This window comes from Suncus etruscus, chromosome 17, assembly GCF_024139225.1.
Source record: "Suncus etruscus isolate mSunEtr1 chromosome 17, mSunEtr1.pri.cur, whole genome shotgun sequence".
Taxonomy (NCBI): Eukaryota; Metazoa; Chordata; class Mammalia; order Eulipotyphla; family Soricidae; genus Suncus; species Suncus etruscus.
The window spans coordinates 68,371,304-68,390,196 of record NC_064864.1 but is presented as its reverse complement, the minus strand read 5'-3'; the positions used below and the strand labels follow the sequence as shown (position 1 = coordinate 68,390,196).

Sequence of the window (18,893 nt, the reverse complement as noted above, 5' to 3'; positions counted from 1 at the left end):
TCTGGAAGCACTCAGATGTACGATATAGGTGCCTGGGACCCAGAAGTTACATCTCTCAGCTCTGGTTTCTATGGAAACCTATAACTGAGGCTGATAAGGCCTGGATGAGTGTGTTGGAAGTGAGGAGTAAGGGGAAGGAAGAGAGATATGCTTCCTCTCCTCCCCAGGGCACCTCAGCAGAGGACACACCCAAACGCTCCTATAGGGGGTTCTTCTGTGGCTGGGCCTCCTCTCTTTCCTCACCTGAGCAAGTCAGAGCTGGGAGATCAGGATAAACCTGTGCATCTGTTCTCTGTGGCTTTCTGGATGCTTCCTTTAGATGCCTGCTCTGAAACTTTGCATGTCCTCTCGAAGGCCTGGTGTGCTCAGCCTTGGGCTTCATCAGTTAGGTGTGACTATGATGGATGGGCCTGGGCATGAGAGTTGGGTCCTCCCAGAAGACCCAGAACCCCAAGATGGCACAGGTCTGTTCACTGCCCTTGGAAGTCTCTGTTCTCTGACAGAGATTTGGAGATGGGAAGATGGCAGGGAAGAATGGCTGCCGACTTCAAAATCCAGATGAGACCACAAACTGTCTGTCCAGCTCATGGACCTATGACCAAGTCCCTTCCTGAAGGAGCCCTGGCTCCCTAATGGGGTGTGGGAGACCAGCCAGCTGTGAGCAGGAAGACAGAGATTTGGGGCTGAACCTTCTACTCACAAACATGAAAACATGGACTCCCTGCCCAGTGCTCCAGTTTCCATTGAGATTGTCTACACACAAGAAAGAACATCACTTTGAGGTTTGGGGCTGGGGATAGAGGAATGAAAATAGAATCCAATAAAACCATTTCTTTTTCTTTTTCTTTCCTTTTCTTTTTTTTAGATTTTGGGCCGTGCACGATGATACTTAGGTAATGCTTAGAGATTACTTCTGGCTCTGCACTCAGGAATCACTTGGGAGACCTTGGGATCAAACCCAGGCTGGCCGTGTGCAAGACAAGCACCCTAGTAGCTGTGCTATTGCTCTGACCCAAAATAAAACCATTTCTAAGACAATGGGTCGGCAGCCACTGGTCACTCCCTGATTCAGGAACATAAAGACCCAGAGGACAGCAGAGTGCAGTGGCTCCATACCAGCTGGAGAGTATTTGGGGAGAAGGGGTCCGGTTGGACAGGGCTACACGCCAATTTCTTCCATTGCTGCTGACTAATGTCTCAAGGACCAGTGGTTCCACCTGTAGCCCCATGTCCAGAGGGGCATCAACAGTAGTACTGAAGCACCCCTGCCATGATCCCTGTGCACTGTCATCAGGACACAGATTGTCTCTGGGCCTCTGGTAAGTCCGAGAGCTCAAAGTAGTCTTTGGTAGCCCCAGGGACAGTCCACCATGGATGCTGTAGAAACAGGAAGTGGGCTAAAGGGTCCCCACAAACTGACAATTGGGGGCTCTGGCTGTTTAGCTGGTGGCCAGTTCCCTGTGTTCCTCCCACCAGCAGTCCTGGACACTCACTCTGACCCTGGTAGGATGCTCTGGCTGTGAGAGGCAGCGGCCCTGAAGCCCGAGGAACGTAGTGACCGCCGGTGCAGGATACGGTTGAGAATTTCCCGGCAGCTCTTTCGGTACTGATGCCGCAGCAAGGAGTAGACGAAGGGGTCAGAGGCGGCTTTGCTATAGGCCAAGCACTTGGACAGGACCCCCCAGTGAGGGCCAATGGGCACTGAGGCCGAGAGCTCCACCAGCCTGCAAGATGAGGAGAGGCAGGGACTGAGTTACTGGGAGCACCACCCTCCCCAGGTCCCTATCTCTCAGCATCCTTCACTTTCCAGACAAGCTTGCATTTCCCTGGGCTGCCTCTTGTAACCATGACAACCAACCCCATCAGCTGCCCTCACCAGAGATCTGGTTTCTCAGAGGTGCGGCACTAAGAGCTTTACTCAGCTAAGTTTAGACCTGGGGGGAAAAGGGACTCCGTTTGTCATATGGGGACAGGCAGGGTTAAGTCATTGAAAGTGTCAGAAGGATGACATTCAAAAGGTGCCATAGTCAGTGGACCTGGCATAGGAGGGACCTGTCCTAGGTCTGCCATGTAACCTCACATGTCTCCAGGACATGCCATAAGAAGCCACTGTTTTGCTGAGCAAATCAGGGAAAGAGCCAGAGTGGCAAAGAACTACCCTCCCTTGAGTGTGGCTAGAGCATAGGGTGTTAGATCAGATCATTTCTCCAATCTCTGTAACTGGAAGAGTCCGGCCTGTTGCTCCAGTCCTAGCCCTGCTTTTGGCAGGGCAGCGGGAAAGCAGGCTGCAAGCTGCCTGCAGATCTGTAAACATTCTGTTTTTGTTTTGTTTGGGGGTTATCCCCCAGCTGTGTCACTGACTGACTCCTGGCTCTGCACTCAGGGGTCATGCCTAGTGATTCTCTAGAGATTATCTAGTAGTGCTGAGATTGAACTGGGGTTGGTTGCATGCAAGGCAAGCACTTTATTCACTGTACTATCCCTCCGGCATCTGCAAGGCTCACAGGATGTCTTGCCGCTGGAATAATTTACTGGTTCTGACTAGGAGAGCCTCCTCCATTAATTTTTTGGGGCCCCTGTAACTTATTTTGAGTGCCATAAGTCACCTTCATTGGCAGTAATGGGCATAAGAAGTATATGCCAAGGGGAAGCATTTCTCACATCCTCCTGGACTTTCAGGGAGCTAGTACTGAACGCCAGGTGTTTGGGTCCCCCCCCATGTGTGGAATCTCCACCAAGCAGGCCTTTCTCGCTCTTCTCTCAAACGTCTGGCTGTGAACCTCTCCAGATGTGATACACAGTAACCTGAGAGACGAGACTCACAGAATGGGGAGGGCGCATACAAAGCAGAATCCACCCTCCAACCTTCTGCCCAATGAGAGAGAGGGACAGCAGCTGCCCGAAGTCACACAGCGAGCAGGTGGGGAGCCCCCCCCCCCCTTCCCTGTGCAGCCTGGAGCCAGAACCCGGGTTCCTCTGCAGGAGGGAGAGGATTGTGCAACTCAGCAGCTAGAAACCCAGGCTGGGGCATCAGCACCTTGGCTAACGCCCGTTCATTTCCTGCTTCCTCTGAGGGGCGGACCTTCAGTCCTGGCAGGGGAGGCAGCTGGAGGGACCCCAGGCTACTCTTCTGTTTTGAACTCTTGCTCATCCACTGCCATTTCTTGCAGCTGCCCTGTTGCCCTAGTTCTGGCTCCTTCCAAGTGTGTGATCCCCTTTCTGCTTGCACCCTTAGGAGTTGAGAGGGACAAGGGTGCCGTGACCACTTGGGAAAGTCCCAGTGTTAGGAAATCTGTTAGTGAGCAAGAGTGATATAGCACAGCAGGAGGGCTTTTGCCTTATGCCAGGTCAACCCAGGTTAGAACCCTGGCATTCCATAGAGTCCTCTGAGCCTGCCAGGGGTGATTTCTGAGCACAGAGTCAGTCAGGAGTAAACTTAAGAGCCACTTGGTGTGTCCAAAAACCAAAAATAAAAAGAAATCTGTTAGGGGAGGCTCTATACTGATGGAGACAGATACCCCAAGCTAGAGCTGACACCCAATTTTGACAACAACAAAGCTACAAGCCAGCATGCCCAAGGATGCCATGACCACAGATTTTCAGAAATGCCTGGATTTCTATACGTTCCTGCTAGGGTTCATAGTTTCTGGCACTTCCCAGGGGATGCCTTCCAGGAACCACGTCTTCTCAAACCATCCAGCAAAATCAGAATGACTGTTCATTGTGTATATAGCCTTCCAAGAATAAAATGTTTTGCAATTTCCCCACTCGGGTAATTTCTGGATTCTCGAAGACTGGGTGTAAAGTAGAACCACGCCTGGCTCCAAGGGCCATTTCCAGCTGCTCAAATACCTGAGAGAAACTGTCTGGAAGCAGAACATTGTCCCAGGCACTGAAGAGCACCACTCCATGTTACAGACAAAAAGAGAGGTGAGAGCCTGGGCGAGCTGAGGCTCCAGTAATGCATCTGAGACAAGTCCTGGAAATTCCTTAGTACCTCTTTCTATCGTGGTTGTCTTGTGCCACCCAGAGGGTGTGCTCTGCACCCTTGCCTACCCAACAGATGCTGGCAGATTTTGTCAGTTCTGGAGCAAAAAGGTGCATAGGTCAGCAGTGACAGAGTCATGCCAGGGGTACCTGGCTAAGCTGCAGTCAATACTCAGATGGGGCAATTGACCCATTTCCTGCCCGTTCTGAGCACCTCCAGTGAGGAAACTGCCCATTCCAACTCCCATGATCCAAGTATGGATTCCTGTCAGGCATGGGGAAGGGACAAAGGTTCCCATGCACCACAGGTTCTGTGAACCCCAGATCTGGACTTCCAGCCCTGCAGGTCTGGGACTGCACTGGTGATCCCCGGCTTTGTCCTCATGGTATTGGATGGGGGGGAGGCAGAGGCTGAAGCCCCTTCTCCTGCCCCTAGTTGGGTCCAAAAGTCCAGGATTTGGGGTGAAAAGGGCCGGAGGTTAATAAAATGGGGCTTTGCCTCTTTGCCACAGCCTCAGCTAGTGTTGAACTGCATCTGCCCTCACCGCACCCAACACCTGCTGAAGCTCAGCTGCCCAGAAACGCAGGGCTAGGGAAGTGGGTCACTGCAGATGGAGATGAAGATAAGCTCTGGTGGGGTGAGGGGGCCCCTGATTCTACAGGAGAAGTCCACGCTCATACAGACACACAAACACACATAGATACACTCATAGACACAGTAAGACAAAGACAAACTTATAGACACACACATACAGAATATATGTATATCCATACTCATACACACATATAGACACACACATTCACAGAGACTCTCACACATTCACATATGAAACATATGGATAAACACAAACACAGTCACTCACACTTACACAGTTACCTTCATGCACATACATAAACACAAATTCATCCCCCCACCTAATCACACCTATACACATTCTCACCTATACACAGACACACTTTCACACATACACACAGATAAACTCTCACACATCGCATGTTCATACTCTCATATACACACATTTATATATACTCGCACTCACACACAAATACCCTCAATACGTTCTCACACATACACACATGAACACGTGTTCATGGTCACACACACACTTTCTCCTACACTTAGGTCTCACAAACCCTAGAAGCACCTCCCCACCCCCAAATTACCCAAGGGCACTTAGTTGGGGATGAGGACTGGTCTGCAAGTGCAGCAGCTGGGCTGGCATCCATGCGTCCCCACAATTTAGGGCCTTGACAATCCCTTCACAGACTCGGTTCAAGTAGCTGATGTTGGACAGATTCAGGTCACATTCTCTGCATGTGGAAGAACCAGGCTCGAACCCTAGGCCACGACACAACAACCACATGCACCCCCCTTCCATGCTCCTCTGCGCCCCCTCCCTTTCCTCAGCTGGGAATCAGCTGCAGTTCTGACACTTCAAGCCAAATGATGGGGCATCCACCCTTTCCAATCTCACCACCCTGTCATAATCTCACCCCTTTTCTCCTCTCTGTCTCAGCCTCAGTCTCTCTGTGTCTCTCCATTGGTCTGTGTCTATCTTTCTCTCACACACACTCTTCCCCAGGACTTTGGGGCAGAACATGGCCTGCATATTTGAAGACCTGAAAGTAATAACTGACTCTTAAACTCTCCAGCTTGCTAGAATGAAAAGATGCCCTGCAAATAGAATATTAATGTGGCAGATTATCTGCTCATTAAATCTCTGCCGTTTCCCCACCTCTAAAGATGCTGTCATATCCACTGTGTCTCAAAGCCCTGCCAGAGGGTGGGACAGCCGTAATTATCCATAAGCACTGAGCCTGGCTGCTGAGCTAATAGCCTTACAAAGGCAGCTAGAAGTGCAAGTTCTAATTCAGAAACGATTTAATTAGCGCTTCCAGGATGAGAATCCTACTCATCAAATCCTACTTCAGGGCTCAGGAAAGAGTCCCTGTGTGGGCCCAAGCTACCAGGGCCAGCCTGGACAGTGCCCTGGGTCAGGGAGACAGTAGAAATTGAAGCCAGAAAGATGTCAGGACAAATCAGAGTGATTTGTCTTTTCCTCTTTCCTTTCCAGGCACTCTGTGGTCCCTCCACCAAAAAAAAAAACAACAACAAAAAACAAAAAAAAAAACAACCCAGCTCCTGAGCACCTCTGGATATATGTCCCTAGCTCCAACTGAAAAAGAAAGATTGAGGGTTCCAGAGCACCATTCAGAGCAGCTCTGATGGGCACAGTGGAATGCCCCTTGCCAAGCTCTGCTCCCAAAGCAGGTGAAAGAAAACTGTGATTATGGGCCCAGAGCATCTGGGACACAGGGCTTCCACCAGATCTGGGCACTCTTCTAGGGTTTAGGCCAAGAGGTGTGTGTGTAGGACAAGGAGCCCCCACCTGGGAGATAACTCCCAGACTAAGTTAGCACCAGGATGGGACAACAGGCTTTAGATCACCGGTCAGAGGTAGGGTCTGCACAGCCCCTGCAGAAGAGCAGAAATAGGAGCAGCCTGAGGGGGTTGTACCTCAGGTGTACAGGGGCACTGCCAGGAGGCTAAGAGCTCCAGGAAAGGTTTCTCAAAGATCCATGGGAATATTCCCATGATGATGATGCTGTTCTGAGGCAGTCGCTGAGACATGGGGGGCAAATTGGGCGGGATGAGAAGCCCCTGGGGACCCTCCAGCCAGATCTTCAGCCTCAGTGGCATAGCTCCCTATTCCTTGGTGCCCCACCCCCATGCCTGTGTTCCCTGAAGCTTTCCCACATCCTGCTCCCTCTCTCTCTACTCCCTCACCCACCTCTGGAATGGCAGTTAGACAGCAGTGTCAGCGCTGACGACTCAATGAGGGGTGTCAGTGACACCCTAGTGTGCTGTCAGCCTGAGAGCCTCTGTGCTCACTTCTGTGTGGGCTGGGCATGGGGTCCCTCTCTGCACCCTGTGGGAGGATGGGAGAGGAGGAGATCTTCCTGCATAGGGAAGTGGCAGATGCTCTTTCTGTCCTGCTGGGTCCAGTGCTTGCCTCTGCCTCAGTTTTCCAACTCTTGCAGCTGTGCATGTCGGCGGAGGGGGGCTATGTGCAGCCTGGGGAGGGAGTGAGGGTGATTCACAGGGAAAGTCAGTTTCAGTTCAGGAGCCAAAGATGATAAGTTTCTTCACCACCCCAATAGCCAGGTCTGTGGGTACCTTTGTGGCTTTCCTGCTGTTTGGTGGAAAGGAAAAGGCCAAGAATGAGGGGTAAAGGTCTTGGACTGCTTGATGGTCACCCCCTGGCACCTGTCCGAATTCTTTCCCCCTGCCAGCTAGGCAACCTTGTTCGACTTTTCAAGTCTCAGTTTTCCTGTTTCAAAATGCAGCTCACTTTGCTTGCCAGCTCACCTCTTGGGGATGCTGTGAGTCATAGAACAAACTAAAGTCACCCAAGAACCTGCTTCTCATCTTGCACAAGCTTACTCAGGTCTCATATTTGGTTCCCCATGTACTCCATTTCTCACACACTGGAGTAGGACACATGTCGATACTGGCAGGACCAATCTCCGGTGTATTCTCTGACACCAGTCTCAGCCTACATAGGGCCCACACTAGACCTGGCAGCCCTGGCATGATTCCTCTGGCTCTCTGCAGGCACCTGCTTGACACCCAGGTGGGATGGTCAGCTTCCAGCTAACTTGCCAGGACTGTCTGCAGACATTTCCTAGTGGGGTCTGCATTGAGTACTTGGACCTCATAAGCAGATGATTCTTCCTGATTTGGGGGTGTTGGCACCCTCCAACCTACTGAGGGTATGGTATAGCCAGAGGCAGAGAAAGGAAGAATTTATCCTGTTTCCTGCTTCACTCTTGGGCAGGGACATTCCATCCTGACTTCTGCACTCAGACTAGGTTTATGTTCATGACTTTCTTGGGTTTCAACTTATGAATGGCAGATTGTGGTACTTCTGTCTCTATAATCAAGTGTGAACTAATTTATCTTCTTTGAGTCTATCCATGTTTTCATTCATTCATTCACCCAGCATCCATTCATCAACCATACATCCATCCACCTATCTACCCACCATTTACCTGTCTACTCATCTATCCACTATCCATCCATCCATCCATCCATCCAATCATCTATCCACATCCATCCATCCATTCACCTCCCATTGACCTATCTCCCCACCATAAATCCTTCTATCCATCTACCTACCATCCATTCATCCACCCATCCATTCATCCATCCAATATCCATCTATCCACCATCAATCCATCTACCCATCTACCCACCCACCACCCACCCATTCATCCATCCACTCAACCACTCATGTATCCATCCACTAAATCAGGGGTGGCGAACAAGTTCAACACAAAGAGCCAAAATTTTAAACTCTGAGAGTCAGAGAAGTACACCATGCAGTGACCTGCCAAAACGAACACTCACACAAAAGCATATAATTTTAACAATAATATATTAAACACATAAGAGGCAAAGAGCCTCATTCATTTTGGCCACGAGCTGCATGTGGCTCGAGAGCCTTGTGTTCGTCACCCCTGCACTAAATCATCCATTCATCCATTCATCCATCCACCCAGGTATCCATAGATCCATCATTGCTATGTTTCTCTGTGTAACACAACACAATTCTTGACAGTCCTTAGTTATCTCTCCTGGTGGATAAAAGGGTCCAGGAAACAGAAACCAGGCAGATTATTTGTATTCAGGCATCTCTACATCAGAGACATAAAAACAGGGAATTGGGGCAAGGGGACTGCAGGACTCAGCGGGTCTTTTCCGGAGCCTCAAGACCTGGCTGGAAGCTTGCTGAGGCTGGCTGACTCCACTACCCACTCACTGCACAGCTCAGGGAAGTGACTCATCTGTCCCTCTACCCCAGCCCTCAGTTTTGCTCTCAGCAAATGCGCCTATGTTATGGTTCAGTCTCCCCGGCTATTAGGATCGCTGGGTGTGTGTGTGCAAGCTGTGGACACTAGGCTCTGCACTTGAGACTAGCTGATCTGGTCCAGGAGTGCAATTGAGGTTTGATCTGTGGCACCAGCGTGGGAGGAAAGGGCTGCATACTCCTCCCTAGGAGGACTCCCAGATCCCCTGGTCCTCTCTCAGGAGTACTCTGCTGGGCCCAGCATGGTGCCAGCTGACATGTCAGCTACAACCAGCTTAGCTTCTCTGAGTGAGGCGCTCTAAGGGATTCTCCCTTCCCTTCCCCTTAGAACCTCCAACCTAAAGCACTGTTTTTCCCAGGAGGATTCACTTCCTGCCTTTCAAAGTAGCTTCTGTTTTCTGAGAAAGGGTTGTGGTGGTCCACCTTGTGAGTCTGGGCTCTGGGGCATCCTGTCTCAGCTGCCTTACTCCTTCCCTGTCCATCGCATGACCTGTTGCTCCATCTGGGAGATAGGGTTACTCCAGGGTCACTGACCCCTGCCGAGAGGTCTCCTAAAAGGTAGCCCTGGGGTCCATTGAAGTCTCTCAGCTCTACAAAGAAGGTACAGGAATGTTTGTCACAGGGCTGGAGCACAAGTGCAGCTAGGAGGATGCTTGCCTTGCACACAGCTAACCTAGGTTTGGTCCCCAGAGAACTCCTTCATGGAGGGCCTCTGTGGAGGCCCCTTTAGAAGTGAGCTCTGAATACAGAGCCAGGAATCAGCCCTAAGCATTGCCATGTGTGGTCCCATAGAAGAAATATGTGAGACAGAAGATGAACACGAGATCGCCTCCCAAGACAGGGCTCCAGGCCATACGGGGTTTGGAAGTCAGGTGGTGGGCCCACCAGAATCTTAATGTGTGTTTATCATGCTTCCTGCAAGCAGCCTTTCTCTGGAGCGAGCTGCCACTCTTCCACGAAAGATGAGCAACTGTTCTCTGAATGTTTCAGAAACCCCCAAATGCATCCAATCCATTTGGAATGGACACAAGGCGAGGTGAGTTCAGTATCAATTTGACAGAAACATTATTTTCAGGGCTCCATTAGAGGGAAAGGAGCTCTCAGGGAGGGAAAAAGAGACGGTGTGGCTTGAAAATGAGATTAAACCAGAGGAAAATGCAATAGTCCCCCGAGTCGGAGCACATTACCGATCTCCTTGGAGGGTTTAAGTTTTTCTCAGCAGCCTACGGGCCCTGGTGTGTGGGGTCTGTGGGGGGGTGGGGCAGTTCAAGCAGTCCCCGACCCAGCATGTTCTTCCTTCTGGCTCTCTTCTTCAGGCCTCACATGGTGGTGCCAGGAGAAGCAGGATGCCACCCGAGGGTCACCAGATTCTGTATATGGATCTGAGACTGTTAAAGAACCTGACAGGAGCAGGGACCCAGAGCTGGGCTAGACTTGAGTGACCATGCACTGAGGCATATGGTACAGCAGTGGGCAGGGGAGGGGGCTATGACTATGATAGGGACAGTGCCCTATAAAGAATGCCCAAGAGTATCCCAAGTGATGAGAGAGCTTATGGAAAATTCTAGAAGGAAAAATGGTGGCCCTGCTGTGCCCACTTGGGGCAGAAAAATAGTCCCTAGGCCTCATCTCCCAGAGGCAGTGGGGTGTCCGGGAAGGACTGCAGAAACACCTAGCTTAGCTGGTGGACACCTAGGCCTGAAAGCATAGTTTTAGGGGGCTAAAAATGGTTGTATGGTTTGGTTTAGGGTTCTGGGCCACACCCATTGGTGTTTTGGTGTTTCAGGCTGACTCCTGGCTCTGTGCTCAGAGATCATTCCTGGTGGGCTCAGAGAAATATATAGAGGCATCAGGGATTAAACCCATGTCATTCTCATGCAAAGAAAGAGCTCTGTGCACTGTACTATTGCTTTGGTCCCTAGGGAGTTTTAAGACATGTGTGTATGTGGGGGTGCTTCTGGAGCCAATTGTGATAGGGGGAAATTCAGTCCCAGTCTGGAGCATTGGGGAAGAGCATGGACCATGGTGTGACCTAGCCCCACAGAACCCAGTGCCTGCTCTAAGCACAACAATCTGCATGCAAGGCAAACACCTACCTCCATGCTTGATAAATGGTGAGTTGGGGTTCTCCAAAGCCTCCTCACTCTCACTCTTGCTCACAGTCTTACACACATATATGCCATATGTATACACATCAGATATTGTTTACCTATGATACATGGTCTCACACATTCACACGTCTACACATCTATCACATACACACAGGTGTGGACGTATGTGTGCTGTTCCCAAGGCACTCACCCAGACAAGTACCTACCACTCACATACAACATACACATGTACCTCATGCTAACACATACCTCACCACATACACACACATGTACACACAGTACACAATACTGATTCACTCACATGCACCCACTTTCTCATAAACACCACACATATTAAATAGATACACAAACCACATAGTCACAATCCAAACATAGGTCATACACGCACACCCACAACCCACACATGCATGGTAGCACAAAGTCACACATAGACATGTACCTGTCCCACACACATTACACACTCACACACACACCACATGCACTCATATATACCTCATCTGAGTATTCTCTCTCTCTAGCTCTTGCTTTATTCTCACATACACAATGCTGAAGTGTATTACTGAATCCAAAGAAAACATCAAATTCCCTATCTGGGGTTTGGGGGCCTCACTTGGCCAACCACGCCCATAGTATTGGGGCACATGTGATGCTGGGAATTGAACCTTGGCTCCCCGTGTGCTCCAGCCCTTTAAACTACCTCCTCCTTAGTCTTTCTAAGTCCCTTTTTCTCCCAAGTCCTAATCCTACAGCTGTTTGGAATGACTTTGGAGGCATCTGGCCCCTGAGCCCCATAGGGGCTTATGTTTGGCTGGGATGTGGGGCCCTGATACAGTGAGAGCTGCACCTCCTACAGGTTCAGGTGGGTGGCAGGAGCCAAGGGCTAATACGGAGGGTTTGGGAGGGAAAAGCAGGGATGGTCACAGCTGCCCCCAGCTCCTGGCAGCTGTCCAGTATGCCAGCAGGAGGTTTTAGTTAAGACAGACAGGGGGAGATCAGACATTCCCATGCTTCCTTCCTCCCTGTCTAAGCCTTTGGGACCCCCTGGGGAGAACCCCAAGAAAGACCTCAATGAGACTGAGAGCCAAGTGAGTGATGATTGCATCTGAGCTGGGTTAAATCTGGACACTTGCAGCTAAAACAGACAAAGCTCTCCCACACCTGTCATGATCCCTCTCCCCCAGCCCCCAGTAGAGGTGCCACCTCAGGCCCTGCCCTGCTCCCACACCCCCTGCACCCACCCTCTGCTCACCTGGTGATAACGTAGGGTGCAAAGCAGAGCACAAAGGTGCCTATGAAGATGCTGATCTTCTTGGTGGCACGTTGCCGCCGCCGCTTCTGCTCCTCCAGGCAGCGCTCACGCACGCTGCGGCCAGAGAGACATAAGTTAGGGAGACCCTGAAACTGGGATGCCTGCCTGAAGCCAGGTCTTGAATACCCAAGGACCCCTGTGTGACAGCACAAAGCCTCCAGAACATCCCTCCTGGAACACATGGGGTCTCATGGCCTGGAGCATCACAAAGAGTAGCCATTCACCTGTGAGATTAATCATGATTTCCCAAAGAGCACCGCATACAGAATTGCCCAGGACATAGACAGAGCTGGCTGGGTGTAGGGGTCACCTGTTTAAGGAATGCCAGGGGCTTCCCTCCCACTACAGTTGGCACTTTAGAGCAGTGGTCCTCAAACTTTTTGGGGGGGGATCACACCCGGCAGTGCTCACGGGTTACTCCTGGCTCTACGCTCAGAAATTGCTCCTGGCAGGCTCGGGGGACCATATGGGATGCTGGGATTCGAACCACCATCCTTCTGCATGCAAACCAAATGCCCTACCTCCATGCTATCTCTCTGGCCAAACTTTTTAAACAGGGAACCAGTTCACTGTCCCTCAGACCTTTGGAGGGCCAAATATAGAAAAAACAAAAACAAAAAACAAATTCCTATGCAGACTGCATATATCTTATTTTGAAGTGAAGAAACAAATACAATATGTGGCCTGCAGGCCATAGTTTGAAAACACTGCTTTAGGGCTTGCTGGAAATTTTGCAGGAGACCTTGATGGACCAGGGCAGCTCCCTTAGATTGGGGTTAGGGGGCTGAACTGCAATCACCTTTCTCCTCCTACTTCTACCTTCCTGGGAAATCAGGGTTTGGATTAGCTTACACATTACTGTGCCAATTGCTTCCCCATTACTCCTGGTCTGGACTCAACACCATCCTGGGCTGGGTTCAGAGGTAAAGAGGGACTTATGGAATCATCATGGCAACTCTGCTAGCCTCCATCCCAGAAACTTGCTTTTCAGGGCTCAAACTTGATTGCTCATAGTTGGACAGTTGGGGCTGGGGACTGGCTTGAAACACCCTGGGAGGGTGTCTGGAGGGGTGCAGGGATCTACCCTCTTCAGGGCAGTGGCTGGTGGGGACTGATGTCACCTGTTACTTCACCACTCAGTGGAGTTGGAGAAGTAAAACGGCCTGTTCTAACCACATGCCTGTTTGCTTAGAGCTCAGGGTCTCAAGACCTTAGTAAATACCTTTGTGCCAGTGCTCAAATGATAGCACCGCAAGGAGAGCATTTGCCTTGCATGAAGGCGTTCCAGTTTGATCACTGTCATTCCATATGGTCCCCCAGCACTGCCAGGAGTAACCCTGAGCACCAGCAGTGGTGGCCCTCCACACCAAACCAAAAATCACCTAGAGATTTGGTGCTGTCTAAGCTAATAATACATGAGTGGGGCCAGGGCTAGTATGGTGAGGAGGTGCTTGCCTTGAGAGCTGCCAACCTGGGCTTAATTCTCAGCACTGCACAGGGTTCCCTGAGCTCCGCCAAGAGCAAATCCCTGAACACAGAGCCAGGCGTTAGTCCTGAGCACTGCGGGGTGTGGCCCCAAACAACAGCAAGTTCTTGGAGAAGACCAGCAAGGGCCTGCTGGCCTGGAGCTTCTGGCTAATAGGGGAGCAGTGGCAAGGCCCTAATGCTCAGTTCCAGGGTACTCTTGGGGATCCCTGTTTTATTTCTATGTAACCTTTGATAGGCTTCCTCCCTGCTGTGTCTCTACTGCCCATGTGTAAGTCAGAACATTGGGGGTGCTCATCTCAGAGCACTGGTGAGGTAGTCAGAGACCCAAAAAGCACCAGGACCATACTGGCCCCAGGGAGAAACTTAGTAAAAGCTCCATGTCACTCTGCCTTTGCTGAACAATGAACTGCCCCATCGTGAACCCCCAAATCTTGGGGCTTTCTCCACCACCAAGTTCTCTAGTCTATACCTTTCATGAGGGTGTTGGGGGGCAGAGAAGGGAGAGGAGGCACTGTGGCCAGGTCTGAGGAGACCCCTCGTCTTCATAGCATCATGTGTGGCATGGGTGGGCTCAGAGTGACATTCCCTGGGCCAGGTTGGGGCTGGAGTGAGTCCTCAGGAGCATGTGGGCCTGAAACTGTTCAGAGTCACAAATGAAGCATGAGAGAGAAATGTGGGGAAACTGAGGCTCAGGTGTCAGGAATTGGCCTACTTAGAGAGAGGGGCACGGGCAGAACTAGCACCCCCATTTCTGCCTCCTAGTCCAGCTCTCTTTGTGGAGAAATACACGACTACCCCCCCAAACCATTCTACAGAAGAAAACAGCTCCATCTGCTCTACTCAGAGAACCCCAGTTTCTGAGGCAGACAGAGATAGTGGCAGTGCAGTTCCAGGCTTTAGGCCACTGCATTGCTCCTCTTGTCCCCCAACTCACTCCTAGTCCCGGCCCAGCCCTGGGAAGGTCACCCTGTACTGCTACTACAGTTTTCCCACATTGAGCTCCATGGACAGCATGGCGAGGGAAGGGTGGGATGCACAGTTTACAGACTAGGAGACAGAGAGCAAAAGGGTTCATGCAGTGTTCAGGAGCACAGTGAGATCCAGGCAATTCTGAGTCGGGGTCCCCAGAGGCTGAGAAAAATCACAGGAAGGCAACTAGCCTCCTCCTTCAAGCTGGGGAGTGAGGGGCAGTGCTGAGGACAGAGGGTACGGGGGAATCTCACATCCTGAATGCAGGGAATGGAGCCATAGCACAGCAGGGAGGGCACTTGCCTTGCACACAGCCAACCCAGGTTCAATCCCCGAAATCCCACATGATCCCCTGTTTACTGCCAGGATTGATCCCTGAGCACAGAGCCAGGAAAGACCCCTGAGCATTGCTAGGTATGACCCAAAATACATTTTTAAAAAGTCACAGATGCAGCAGTCATGGTAAATAACACGCAGCTCAGATTCCTTGTCCTGAGCTACCCCGATGTCTATGTCAGCCCGGCAGTAAGTAGGATTTGATTTTTTCTCCTCTGGCTTTTAGAGAAAGATGAGCTGGCAGGAGGGTGGGGGCGAAAAGCCCAGGGCTTAGGGTCAGGACACTGATGTAGACAGACACTCACTTTTCTGTCCTATCCAGGGCTGGGTGAGAAGGTCCAAAAGGCTGGACCTGGAGGGATTGAGAGTGTCTGCTCAGAGCCTCCTGCCCAGTGATGAAACTATAGGCAAAGCTCTGGGTGCCCAGATTGGAGTATTCCTGACCCTGCACCCATCTTCCCAAGGGAAATTCTTCTGCAGGGAGGCACTGCCCCTGTGTGTTGGGTTGGCAGTCCAGGGTATCATAGTAAGTAAAGAGGTGAGTACTGGGCACACGGGTGCTCAGTGGCAGGGCAGGGCAGGGCAGGGCAGGACAGGACCTATTTTCTGACATCTATGAGCCATACTCATACGTTCCATCATTCCACCCTACTGTCCTACTCAGAAACCTCAGAGGCAGGCCTGCATGGGAGAGTTGGAGGGGACGTTGGACATCCTGCTCTGCTGCTAAACTGGAGGAGGATGGTAGGGACCCACAAATAAGGAGCGTGGCTGTGTCAGTGCTCACTCCTACCTATCACCCCAAGTTCCATCTCTAGTATCCTTGGGGACAGAATCAGACCATCCCCCAGCTGGAGGTGGGGTTTGGTGACCCTGAAAGGGGTTATGGTGAATTCTATGCTGCTCTATGGATCCAATAACTGACTTCCCTGCAAGGAGGGGACACACCAGAGGGGACACATAGGAGGGGGCTGGCTCTCAGTGCCCCAGATTTCATTTAGAACAAAGGTTCCCTGAGTTGGGGCAGTAGTTGAAGTGAAGGAGTCCTTTCAGGCCCAGGTGCATGAAATGTGCTTCAAGAAGAATTAGGAGTCTCATGGAATTCTCCAATATTCCTTGATATTCCAATTGAGTTCCCCAATATCCCTGGAAACCCCACAAAGGCTCATTGGCATCACGTTCCGTGGGGTACCACAGTGGCAGCTGATCAGTGCAAGGTTTTGTAGCAAAGATCACCGCCTCACTGCCTGCTGACCAGGCAAATAAGTCTGGTGGCTCAATGGATTCAGGACTGGTCTCCCTGCCCTCCCCAGACCTCAGCACTAAGACATCCTGGAAGCAGCTGGACAGATCTTCACAGAAATCCTGGGGCTTGGGTGCTTGGAAGCAGCTCTCTGGGGCTAGCTTTGTCTTCCCATTTGTGAGGACAGAGGACACTAGCATCCTCCATGTGGGGACAGAGCCCCAGGAACAACAGGCTGTGTCTGGGGGGGGTAAGCATCCAAAGTCCACCCACAATCCCGGACCCTGGCAGGTCTGCCCCAGACCAGTGAATATGTCTGAGCCAGGGTGGGACCCAGTGTTAGAGAACCTCACTCTGGTGGGTTGATGTGGGAACCAGGGCTCTGAGAACAGGGACCACGAGGGGGACAAAGTCCCCCCTCCCCTACCGGGAAGTCCATATGCTGAGCAGGGTATTTTCAATGGACAATGGGGGGGGGCTACAGTAGCTAAGGCAGGAAGGCAGCTTCCTGACTCCCTAAACTTGGGCCAAGAATCTCCCCTTCTCTCCCCAGACATCCTGGGTAGGGGGAGCATCTACCCCTGGGATGCCCCCCACTCCACAGCCCCCTCCCTAAGAACAGAAGACAAGGGGAACTCGCAGGAGTGGGCAGCTCCTCAACCTGCACCCATGGGATGACTTTCTTCCTTGGCAGGATCTTGGGGCCCCACACAGCAGATCAAAGGCCTCCCCTCACCAGGAAGCCATAACCAGGGACGCATCACTGGCTCAAGAGACAGAGCCAGCAGCCCTGGTGAAAGGAAAGAACTAGAAGGGAAGCAGGCTCTAGTGGGCAGAACTTCTGAGGAGGATGCTGAAGACTGGGAAGGGGGTCCAGAAGCTCCTTTAGTAGGACCCACGCATCACCACCTTCCATGGTGCCAAGAGAAACAGGCACCCAAGTCTGGGGGGGCACCCTGGCATTTGTGGGGCCCTGCTGTGGGCCCCAGCCTCAAGCCACGCGCTGGGTCCCCTTGACTCAGGGGAGACTGACCCCCTGGGGGGGGTGTCACTCACCTGGGGTGAATGTCCACGAGCAGCACGAGTGTCTGCATGGTGATGACCTCGATGCGCTTGCAGTGGAAACGGGCCACCCGGAGCACCTTGAGGTAGGTGCAGCAGAGCACGACGAGCGAGAGCAGGAAGCTGAGCGCGTGGAAGGTGGCGGTGAAGACGGCGAAGCGCAGGCGCTCGTCGGGCCGCTGGCTGCGCAGCGTGCACGACGCGTAGAGCGGGTGGAAGCCGAGCCAGGACAGGGCCAGCGCGGCGGCGGGGAAGGCCAGCGCGTGCAGCCACGTGTAGGCCACCAGCAGGGCCGCGTCGCGGAGGCGCATCTTGGCGCGGTAGCTGAGCGGGAAGACCACGGCCACCCAGCGGTCCAGGCTGAGCGCGGCCATGCTGAGCATGGCGTTGGTGGCCAGGAAGGTGTCGAGGAAGGCGGCCAGGCGGCACAGGCGGTCGCCCGCCGGCGGCCGCTGCGCCACCACGCCGGCCAGCGTCAGGGGCATGTTGACCACGGTGCACAGCAGGTTGCCGCACGTGAGGTTGAGGGTGAAGAGGGCGGGCGCCTGGCGACGGATGTCCGCGCTGGTCACCAGGCACAGCAGCACCAGCGTGTTGGACAGCAGCGAGACCCCCATGGTGCTCGCCAGCAGCGCCGCCAAGCCCGCGTCCCACGAGTTCATGGTGCGCGCTCAGGGCCCGGCCCCCTGCACCCTGACGCTCCTGGTCTCCATCGCCGTGGCTCCCCGGGGGGCGCGCGGCCACCCCGAAGCCCCGCGCTCGCTCCTCCCGCTGCCGCCGCCGCCGCCGCCGGAGCGCGCGCGGCGAAGCTTTTTCACCCTAGAGCTCCAAGGCGCGCGCCACCTCCGGGCCAAGGGGCCCGGGGTTTGGGAGCGCACCGCGGGGATGCCGGATCTCTCCTGGATCTCTTGGATCTCCTGGATCTCCGGGAGGTGCCCGCCTTGGCTCTGGCGGGCCGCTGTTTCCTCCTGCGCTCAACCCATCCTACTGCGCTCCCGCTCGCTCGCTCCGAGCTCGCCACGCCGCGCCCGCCGCGCAACCCTCTGCGCTCTGCTCTGCTCTCCGCTCTCCTCGCCTCTCCCTCTCTCTTCTCCCTCTCCCTCTCCCTCCCTCTTCTCCCTCTCCCTCTCTCTTCTCCCTCTCCCTCTCCTCTCCCTCTCCCCCCCTTCGAGGCGTCCTTCTCTCCCCACCCTGTCTTCTGTCTCTCCCACCCCCAATTTTCTCCTCCCCTCTGTTCTTCCCTCCTCCTCTCCTCTCCTCCTCGCTCTCTCCTATCAAAGAATGCCCTGCGCTCTCTCTCTCTCTCTCTCTCTCTCTCTCTCTCTCTCTCTCTCTCTCTCTCTCTCTCTCTCTCTCTCTCCCCCCCCCCCAAGGCTCTGGTGCAGGGTGATTGGCTCCTTGCAGCTCCCCACCCCCACCCACCCCCCATCCTCCCCACCCTTCGGGTGTCTAAACCAGGCTGAGTTAAGAAAGTCGGAGGAAAGGAGGGGCCCTGGGCACCTTCCCGCCTCAGTGCC

General features: G+C 52.9%; 1 protein-coding gene across 1 annotated transcript; it reads right to left on the bottom strand.

The window, feature by feature from the left end:
* Positions 1-856: 856 nt before the first annotated feature.
* GPR26 (G protein-coupled receptor 26) lies at positions 857-18,083 on the bottom strand. Its single transcript, XM_049764508.1, has 3 exons — positions 17,371-18,083; positions 12,219-12,332; positions 857-1,724 (listed from the first exon to the last, which is right to left on the bottom strand). Exons 1-3 carry the CDS (start codon positions 18,036-18,038, stop codon positions 1,490-1,492), a joined length of 1,017 nt encoding a protein of 338 aa, XP_049620465.1. The 5' UTR covers positions 18,039-18,083; the 3' UTR covers positions 857-1,489.
* Between the last annotated feature and the right edge of the window lie 810 nt (positions 18,084-18,893).

Excerpts from the sequence above, each read along its gene's own strand:
- GPR26 (XM_049764508.1), bottom strand. The coding sequence starts at position 18,038 with ATGAACTCGTGGGACGCGGGCTTGGCGGCGCTGCTGGCGAGCACCATG. Across the intron at positions 12,333-17,370 it reads CTCGTGGACATTCACCCCAG|CGTGCGTGAGCGCTGCCTGG; the intron begins GTGAGTGACACC and ends CTCTGGCCGCAG. Across the intron at positions 1,725-12,218 it reads GCACCCTACGTTATCACCAG|GCTGGTGGAGCTCTCGGCCT; the intron begins GTGAGCAGAGGG and ends CTCATCTTGCAG.